This window comes from Lolium rigidum, chromosome 6, assembly GCF_022539505.1.
Source record: "Lolium rigidum isolate FL_2022 chromosome 6, APGP_CSIRO_Lrig_0.1, whole genome shotgun sequence".
Classification (NCBI taxonomy): Eukaryota; Viridiplantae; Streptophyta; class Magnoliopsida; order Poales; family Poaceae; genus Lolium; species Lolium rigidum.
In genome coordinates this window covers 190,662,775-190,672,343 of record NC_061513.1, presented here as the reverse complement: position 1 = coordinate 190,672,343, position 9,569 = coordinate 190,662,775, and the positions used below count along the sequence as shown (strand labels likewise).

The 9,569-nt window shown below is 46.7% G+C and overlaps 1 protein-coding gene and 1 long non-coding RNA gene across 3 annotated transcripts; one reads left to right on the top strand and one right to left on the bottom strand.

Moving 5' to 3' along the window:
- Positions 1-569: 569 nt before the first annotated feature.
- Positions 570-7,963, bottom strand: LOC124661389. 2 transcript variants are annotated; one of them, XM_047199246.1, is made up of 4 exons: positions 7,916-7,963; positions 7,529-7,877; positions 1,556-3,533; positions 570-1,370 (listed from the first exon to the last, which is right to left on the bottom strand). In XM_047199246.1, exons 2-4 carry the CDS (start codon positions 7,786-7,788, stop codon positions 765-767), a joined length of 2,844 nt encoding a protein of 947 aa, XP_047055202.1. In that variant the 5' UTR covers positions 7,789-7,877; positions 7,916-7,963; the 3' UTR covers positions 570-764. The 2 variants fall into 2 exon arrangements, with proteins under 2 accessions (XP_047055202.1, XP_047055203.1); XM_047199247.1 differs by lacking the exons at positions 7,529-7,877; positions 7,916-7,963 and adding an exon at positions 3,619-7,003.
- Positions 820-1,914, top strand: LOC124661390. The gene is made up of 3 exons (XR_006990172.1): positions 820-1,023; positions 1,352-1,547; positions 1,727-1,914. It is a non-coding gene; the product is annotated as an uncharacterized LOC124661390 (long non-coding RNA).
- Positions 7,964-9,569: the final 1,606 nt, after the last annotated feature.

Here is a 9,569-nt window from a genome sequence, read left to right as displayed (position 1 = left end):
TATTTATTAGAATGAATGAAATAGCAGCATTAGTGAGAACTTTTCTATACGAGATGAAGAAGGAACTTGTGATTTTGCCACCTTAGCATGTGTAGGCTACTCCGACTAAGCAATTCTACCAATATATTGTTCGGAGGAGTGGTGAAAGTTATAATGATTTTGGACTTCACTTAGATATTGCTCTGAAAAATCTTGTTCACTTCACCTGATCATGTTTTGTGTTTGGTACTTATAAGGTGTGCCTGTGAATTCCGAGAAAAAAAAGGTGCATGAGATGTTTTCTGAAAATCCATTGCTAATTCATAAATTTCCTCCAGAAATTTGTCATCTGTGAATGATATTACGGGGGAACTTTGTATATTTTGTAGCAGTGTCTCATCGTAATTGGGTGTCTAATCTGTTGCCTTTACCAACTAATACACTACTGAAATGTCATCACCAAGTTTATCCTCAGTGATAATTAACTGGTGGCCTGCTGTGTGATCTAACACATTCGGATTATCTATGCGTTGGCTGTGTCGCAGCTGCACAGAAACTTTGGAACAAATATATATGTAGCACACGCCACACAGACTTTGAGAGAGTAGTTTCCATCACTTGAATACCAAAGAAAAGAAATTTTAATGTGCTCACACAGTCACACATGACATGCTTGAAACATGGTACAAGTGCAGTAAGGGCGAATGAGTTGACGCAATCCATATCTCATAAAAAGAAGTCTGAAGAAAATCCATGACAAATATTTTAGCTTTGTGTGCACTGTGCTAGCTAGATGTCACTATTTCTGACTCTGGGTTCTTTGTTTTTCCATGGAGTTCCTGTGCTTTTTTCACGAGGGAATCAAGGGTGTCGGTAGTAGCAGGCAGTGTCGTCGTTCCGGTGATGAAAATCATGGAACTCTCGATATCCAACATGGCCTCTGATACGCTGGACAGCAAGACCATGAGGCTCTCCAGATCAGCTCGTTCGACGACAGTGCCATGGCCACTGAGTTTCTTTATTTCTGCTATCACCATCCTAGTGGTAAGCTTCATAGCTTTCAGGCTCTCGGGGGTGATGAGATACCTGTTTTTTTGCACCATCTTAATCGCAAACCTGAACGCAACGTGTTCTCCTTTATCTTCTTGGTCTTTTTCTCCCACCGAAATGGCATTGATATCGAGGTTTAGTTTCTCACATGCCGTCACACAGAGGGATAGCATGGCAACATACAACTTGTGATGTTTCTTTTGCCCAGAAGAGCGGGAAATACATTTTTTATTGTTCTTGTCGTTGTTGTTGGTGACTTGGCTTTCGATGTCAGTACTTGATGTTGTATAACCGGGATTTCCTTCTTCTCCTGTCCACCCAGATAGTATTTCTCTCAGCACCTGCAACGTAATAACAATAATTCTTATGGGTACATGAATGTGGCCAAGCAAACGCTAAGGATATGCACTCATTAATTGTTTCGAATGGGGAATGTATGAATGACTGGCTTGGAGGATTCATCAATTATTTTTGGAAGAAGGAATAGATATTACAGAAATGAATAAAGAAGAGATTAGGTAAGTACCTTTGGCATCAAATCCTTTATAGTATTCTTGAGTAGTTTATTCCCGGTGTACTGTATATACAGATGCTCCAGAATTTCTGCTGCACTTTTACTGCATGTGTCGTTGTCCCCAACTTGTAAAAGTATTTTAGCAAGATCACCGACAAACTTATCATTTTCTTCCTTGGTCAGGAGGGAGCCAACACTTTTGGTGCTAAGGAACAGCACAACCAGTGTTTCACCTGTAGTCTTTCTGATGGAGTCATCGCTGCTATCACCATTAACGAAGATTCTTATGAGCATCTTCGTTAGATTACCTCTGTTTTCAGTTTTGTCCATGCATAACTGCGTGAGGATCTGCATGGCCTTCATGTGCAGCTCTCCGCCTTTACATCCTTCACAGGTAACAATTCTTTCCATGGTGGTGATTGGCCCCTTGTCGCTTGTGATCTGTTGATGCAGGTCGGCCCTAGTGTCTCCCTTGGCTGTCACAATCAGCCGAAGCATCACCCCCAGTGATCTCTCTGAAACCTTGGTAGACCATTCAGTATGACCTGCGCGGTGCATTAGGTTGCAGCTAACAGGTACCATGATCTTGGAGACAAGATTTTTGGTGTTGCTTATGATCACACAGTTGTCCTCACTGCCCGCGAGGCTCCAAAGGATACTTAAACCAGTCAAGACCATTTCTTTGTAGCCATGGAGCGCCTCAGGTGATGAATGATCGACATCGCTGTCCGAGTCTGATTCTGAGTACTCTGATTCTGTATCAAACAACGAAGTGTTGCTGCTTCCTTGTTCTTCTTGATCATGATATCTCTTTGTGTTTGACGAAGCTGGAGGCCTTGTGGTGGTGTCGTCTGTGCTTAGTGACAGTGATGATACTGATTGACGTGGTCGGAGTTGATAGTATTCTTCGAAGGAGTTGATGAGTGAAGATATCGATTGAATTCCTCGCGGGAACTGGTCTAAACGAATCCTGTCGGCAACATGATCCACTATCCTCGCAGCGGCTCCCCTCATCTTTTTGTCATATGAGTGTCTTGAATCCAGTGTTTCAAGCAGTTTTTGGAGAATGTGGGTGGCGGATGCAGAGCCTAAAAGCTGCCTTATCACCCTACACTGCTGCACAATGATCTCGTCCTCCGTTTGCTGATGTTTCTTCTTTCTCCTTTCCTTTATCTTCTTCATGTCTCCCACTTTCGTCATCTTCCTCTCTTCCACATTCTTTCTCCTCTCCTCCCTCTTCTCCGTCTTCTCCTTTTTAATCAGATGAGCTCTAGTCTTGTCCACAAAATCTATTTGATGCTGCTGCTCTTCTTCATGTTCAATCAAATCAGGGGCTTTTATCTTGTCCAAATGTTGTCTGGTGAGTAGTCTGTCCAGTATCAGCGTCCCGGAAAGGAAGCTACTAGGCGACTTGGACTCCATGAGTTCTATCGCATAAGTGATGAGGTTCCTTTCTCTAACGGAGGATGGCTTTCTTATGCAATCCGACCTTATTTGTTGACAGTAGCCCCAAACTGCACGATCACCATCTTGGAAGCCGTATGCTTGGCTCACTTGGTCCACTATCCTCTTCTCACATAGCAACAAGAGGAATCTATATAGGAACAAGGCACATTGGGCCACACACAGGATGTACAAGACGTTATGCGCTTGGTACATATTTGTTCTGCCCTCAGCCGTGTCACGGTAATAATCGTGTTTCACTAAACCGTAGATCGAAAGCGAAATGGTGATGAGCACCCCAAAGACAATGAGACACATGCCGAAGGAAATGCAGAACACCAACAACACACTGTGAACTAGCGCTAGAACCCATCCCACCACCACACGTAGCGCTAAAACAACTCGCTTAATGACTGCTAGTTTCAGGTGACCACTACGTGCATTATCAGCCAGCTGCCACTTGCGCGTCAATAGTTTTTTCACCATCTTCAAGCTCGATAACGTATAAGAACTAGTTTGCAGCCTTTCGATGAAAGACGCATTTATCCTGTCATAGGTATATGTTCCAAGTTAGATACACTTATGAGCGAAGAGAAACAAAATTACGCATTACAAAAAAGACTTTTATATACCCTCCTGTTTTCACTTGCAGAGTTGCATTAGCAAACTCGACATGGTTAACTTTGGCAGTTTTGGCTTGTCTAGTGCCTTTTCACCTTTTCTCTACAGTTTTGTCCTCTTGCTCCTCCAGCATTGACCCGCTTTCCCAATTGTCTCTGCCCAACCGGTGGATGGTGGTCGATCACCACTGCTCGGCATTGACTTTTGACGGCTCATCTTCTTTTAGCCACTGCCAGATCCACTATGTTTGATGATCATCCTCCCCTTCTAAGACGGAGATCAAGAAGTACCCTAGCTTGCTAACGTCAAAAGTGACGCTTCTGAAGTGGTGGAAGTTTTTTTTAAAACACTTTTTTTTTAGACGAGGGCAAAAGTTTGCCCATTTCATTGATTAAGCAAGGAGTTTACAAGAAAATAAAAGACTATTATTACAAAAGAGTATTACTCTCCCGGCATCAAATGGCCCAAATGTTTCGCACCGGCAAGAACCCAAAGACGTGCCTCTTTTTTTTACCCTATCGAAGATGATTTGTATCAGTGCTTGCTTGTTCTTGAATACCCTATCGTTTCGCTCATTCCAAACCTCCCAAATGATGAGCATAAAAAGCCTGGCCAGCCCTCTTCGTCCATTACCCGAGGTCGATATATTCCACCATTCCGGAAAAGAGAGGTCCGCCCAATTGTTTGTGCGAAGCGCATGGAGGCCCAACCACTTCTTAGCTTTGTTCCATAACCGCAAGGTGAAGCGGCAATGCACGAAAAGGTGGTCGGCGGACTCGATGCAACATTTGCAAAGGGGGAAAGACCACAATTCGGCCATCCGCGCTTGGCCAAACGGTCGGCCGTCCAAATCCTATTTTGGTAAACAAGCCAAATGAAAAACTTGATCTTGGGAGGGGCCCAATTCTTCCAAACCGACTTGTGGAGAGTTGAGATAGTGGACCCAAGGAATTGCACCTCATAAGCGGATTTGGTATTGTATTGCCCATCTTCAGTGAGCCTCCACGAGATATCATCCTCGATGTTGTCATCGAGATGGAAATTTTGTATGAGGTTCCAAAGCTCCACAAATTGGGATAGGTGGTCGAGGGAGAATTCATGATTGAAGACAATCTTTTGAACCCATGCACTATCATGCAAGGCTTGTGCAACCTTCCAATTTTTCCTCTTAGAAGAGGCAAAGATCAATGGCGCAATGTCGATTGGCCTTTTTCCCTCAAGCCAAGGAGCATGCCAAAAGGGGGTCTTTTTCCCATTTCCAACCGTGATGCAAGTGGCGGTATAGAATAAATCCATGTCTTGTTCCGTGTAAGGGTTCCCGGATCCCCTCCAAATTTTGTTGGGGTCCTTCCACTCTAGCCATGGCCACCGGAGGCGAAGAGCCGTCGCAAATTTGTCGGTGTGCAAAATGCAAGGCCCCCATATTTTTTAGGCCGACAAACCATTTCCCAATTCACCTTGCACTTAGCCCCCTGGTGTGGTCCTTCCCGGCCCAAAGGAACGCACGCTCGATCTTGTTGATGAAGGTGATAGTGCTTGCTGGGATAGATAGTGGGGTAAGGTAGTAAATCGCTTGAGAGGCAATGACGGACTTGACAAGAGCGGCCCGTCCGACCGTGGTGATGTATTTCCCATTCCAAGTGGGTAGCTTCCCGGCACATTTATCCTCAAGGTGTTGGATGTCTCCCCTCTTGAGGCACCTAACCGTAAGGGGGAGCCCAAGATACCGAATCGGGAAGGACTCCCTTTTCGCCGGGATTCCATGAAGGATGTCCTCGAGGTCAAGGTTGGCACACCTAATGGGTACCACGGAGGTTTTGAGGAAGTTTGTGGATAGCCCGGTGACCTTTCCGAAGTTATGGAGGATGCAAGCAAGGTTTTGAATATCCTCTTTGACCGGAGCCACAAAGATAGCCGCATCATCCGCATATAGCGAAGTCCTAATGATGTTTCCACGACCTTTCAACTTGTGTAGCAAGCTATGATCAGTTGCCCTTTCCAAAATTTGTGCAAGCGTGTCAATGCCCTTTAAAAAAACTTTTTGATTATTTGGTGGAAGCTTTCTTGAGGTCGAGTCCAGCCCTAGTGCAATTTAATCTCAACCCTACTTCACGGATGTGTGACAAGCCAACGAAGTGAGTTCCAGTGTACTTAAAGCCCTAGCCTTCTCTTCTTCTTTGCAAGTGATCCATTGACAATAGACAACAGTTGATCGAGCTGAAGCTATAGCTGGCATAGGCGGTAGAGGAGCAAGAAAAGATCGAAGGAAGCTAGATTCGACCAAGCAGAGGAAATGCTTCTGTGGAGTAAGGCATCGTGGCGGCACCAATCCATTGATTGGTCAGCTAGAGCTAGCTCTCGAAAATCTTCTTTACTACTCCCTCCGTCCCACGAAGATTGTCCGAGTGTTAAAATTTGGATGTATCTAGAGACTAAATAGCATCTAGATACATTTAAATTTTAACAAATCTGAAACAACCTTCATGGATGGAGGAGTATTAAATTGAAACAGGACTTGGCGGTTGGTAAGTTGTCCAGAAATTGTCCCTAAACTTGAAACAATTACAGAATATGCCACCCCCAAGTCAACTAACCTGTTGATTTTCTCTTTTCCCTGCCTCGACACCGTCCTACAATGACCATGTCGCAGGCCACACCTGCAGCCACCCGCTACGCCGGTGATCTTCTGCGCAAGGCGCCAACGCCATACGCTGCTGCTCTCGGTGTCTTCGTGCGCTCAGCCAGCCTCACGCCATCTCAGCTATGTCCGAAGGGGGGGATTCCTGATCTTGACCTCGCTCCCACCACCACCGGATGGGGGCGTGGACAATGGGCCGACACAACCGACCTAGACAATTTATTTGCTTGCCACGGAGTTTCATGCGCGTGTGGACGTACGTTCACCGGCGGCGTTCACGGAGAGCCCCTCCTCCTATCTCTTTGCCGCCGCTAATCTTGTCCCGGTTTACCATCAGGTCCTAACTACTCAGTACATGCATATCTCTGCACCCCGCCTTGGACTTTGTGTTTGTTCACAATTCATTCAATTAGTTAGGCCAGAGCGACTGTCCTTCTTTTTTATGTGGTTAGATTCGTGTGTCATCCTGATCAATTTTGTTTGTTCCTGGGCAGAAACATAATCAGTGTGTGGTGGGGACTGCAGATGAGCAATGAGTCAACCTGGAGGAGCAGACTTGGCAACTAGAGAATGAGCTCGTGGTTAAAGAAAGGGAGGCGCTTCATGTGCTCAAAGAACTGGAGTCAGCCAGTTACCGAATACAACAACTCACGATGAGCAATGAGTCAGCCAAGAGGATTATCGCATGTTGAAGTTACCGAATACAACAACTCACGATGCATTAGAACCGGTACAACCGGAGGAGAAGCAGCCTGTGGACAAGTTCCCATGGCAGATCCTGTAGAGGATGTCTGAGGGAAATTCTGAAGCTCACGTGGACCTGTCGTGTGCCCTACACATCTTTGAGAAAATATCCCAACCACGTTGGTCACAAGGTTTAGTCATTCATGATGGAAATAAAAAAGATGCATGGCTTCCAATCCATTTTATGCAAGATCATCGGAGTAGCTACTCTTCAGTACTTAAGAACTGACTCAGATTCTTAGAACAAGCAACAGGCTTAGAAAATAGTTTTATACGAGATTTAAGGGGGCGATACATGATTGGATTAATGTTTATAGCGGCAAAGACCGAAGCCAAAGTGAATAGGAGCACATGGTAGTCAAGAATGGAGAAACAGTAGACGTGGCATTTTTCTTGATGACATTTTGCTTGTAATAAAACACTAAACTTCTGACATGTTTCATGGGACAGAGAAATTAAATAAGTTAATTCGAATAAATTGAGCAGTAAAGAAGTAAAGATGCATATAAATAAACGAGATGATAGATAGATATACTAACCAGATTATCTGTATGAGTGTAATCACTGTGAGACGCCAAAAGTCGTGCTTATCTATCATAGAGACGAAGCCACCGAGAAGAACAACCGTGGTCCATGTAACCACCAGGAAGCCTATCCCTCTGATTGCGGACAGCACATACGCCACAAGCACGGCGTAGGCATTAATATCACGCACTTCCTTCCATCGATAGTCGTATCTACGCCAAGCTATTCTTGGCATCAACGGCAAGGGGATGGTGCAGATCCGGTTTATTGGCATGGCGAGAGAGAGAGAGAAAGTGAGGGGCAAGGAGAAAGTGAGCGTGCGCTACTGCGCTAGCCCAGAGCTTCTGGTTTGGAGATAAGGGGCTGCGCTAGCCCAGAGCTTCTGGTTTGGAGATAAGGGGTACAGAGCGCCAGCAAACATGAGAGAGACGGAGGAGCAAACATGAGAGAGACGGAGGAAATGAAACAAAACACAAGTACTACCGTCTACCAGCTAAGAGCATCTCCACCGGCGGTTCGATAGTGGTCTCGATAGTTTTGAGGGCCGGAAGTGAAAATAGGCTCGCACCAGTGCATCTCAAATGGCGTCGGCTTTTTTTCGAGCCTAATAGAATCGTCGGCAATCCCGTGCCGGCCCCTTCGCCAAGGACGCAAATCGGACGCGCCGACGCTCTGCGGAACGACGGTTTTCGCGGGTGGGGGCACCTTGTCAGCGAGAGGACGCGGCGGTTCGCGTCGAAAACGACGCGGGGAGGTTGTTCATCGGCGTTAATGGCCTCCTGCGTGGAAAACCAAATGGCGAGGGTGGCGACTGGCCACACGGCGTCCACCTACCTTACCCACGCGCCTTCAATGTGCGTCCGTCACCTCCCTTAAAACCCCACCGGCGCGCACTTCTCGCTTTTCCCCGCCGGCCAAGAATCTTGTAATTCTTGTGCTTCTTGAGGTGGCTCTAATGGTGATGAACTTGGCAGGAATTTGAGCATCTTGGGGAGGAGGAAGAAGGGGGGTATAAATACCCCCTCCAAAATCCAGCCGTTGGAGATATTTGGGGCCTGGATTATCTGGCTTAAGTAAGGGGCGGATTATCCCCCCCCCCCCCCGGATTTTCCGGTTTCTGGAAAAATTCGGAAAAGTCCGGCCTGGATCCAGGGGGTTACTGAGCCACTCAGAAAGTCCTTAGCCGTTTTCAGGGGCCGGATATTTTGCAAATATACGGCCCGGATTATCCGGCCTGGTGAAGTTGTTCCTGCTGCCTTTTGTCTTGTTTTTTCACACAAAACAACCACATACACATATATAAATATTATATGCACCATCTCGTCAAACATTAGTGTATCGCATATATTGACATCAAACATTCCAAAACTAATCCGAGAGATGTTCTTTCAACGACGAGGAGGACTCAACTTCCTACGACACGTCGAAGGACACCGGCTCTTCGGAGGAGGTGTCGAGCCGGAAGCGTCGCCGCCAGGACGATGAGGCGGGGCCATCTAGGAAGAAGAAGTAGTTTAAGTTTGTTTTAAAGTTTTTATATGTAATTTTTATGTTTATTCGAAGTTTTATATGTAATTTGTCTATGTTGCACCACTTAGTTTGTTCAAAGCTTTCGTTCGACGAGGGTACTGCCGTAGAATTGCAAATTTCCCCCCAAACACACGCGTGCCGTATATCGGGAAGACGAGGGTGTTGCCGTAGAACCCATGCCTTTGTCGCCGACAGCTCGGGGCCACCTGACGGTTCCCGTGCTTTTCTCTCGTCCGGAGTCCCCGAGCACTCCCCGGGGACCCGGGGATGGCCAGTGCTCGCCGGACGGACGAAAGGCCTAATCCGGGGGAAAACGAGGAGCCGGGGCGCGACTGGGCCGTTTTCGTCCACCCGGATGAAAAAAAGGCGTCCTGGGGGCCTTCCTGGGGAGACGGCTGGAGATGCTCTTACCTTCGACAAGGCTGACGTACTGTACTGGCATTGCATCCCCGTGCCAGTACAGTACAAGTTGCCGCACGGCTGGCACGTCTCCAACGGCGGCTTCGTCGTGCCTCCGCTGGCACC

Coding starts and splice junctions, on each gene's coding strand:
- LOC124661389 (XM_047199246.1), bottom strand. CDS start 7,788: ATGCCAATAAACCGGATCTGCACCATCCCCTTGCCGTTGATGCCAAGA. Junction 3,534..7,528: donor ACACTCATACAGATAATCTG/GTTAGTATATCT, acceptor TACCTATGACAG/GATAAATGCGTCTTTCATCG. Junction 1,371..1,555: donor TAAAGGATTTGATGCCAAAG/GTACTTACCTAA, acceptor ATTACGTTGCAG/GTGCTGAGAGAAATACTATC.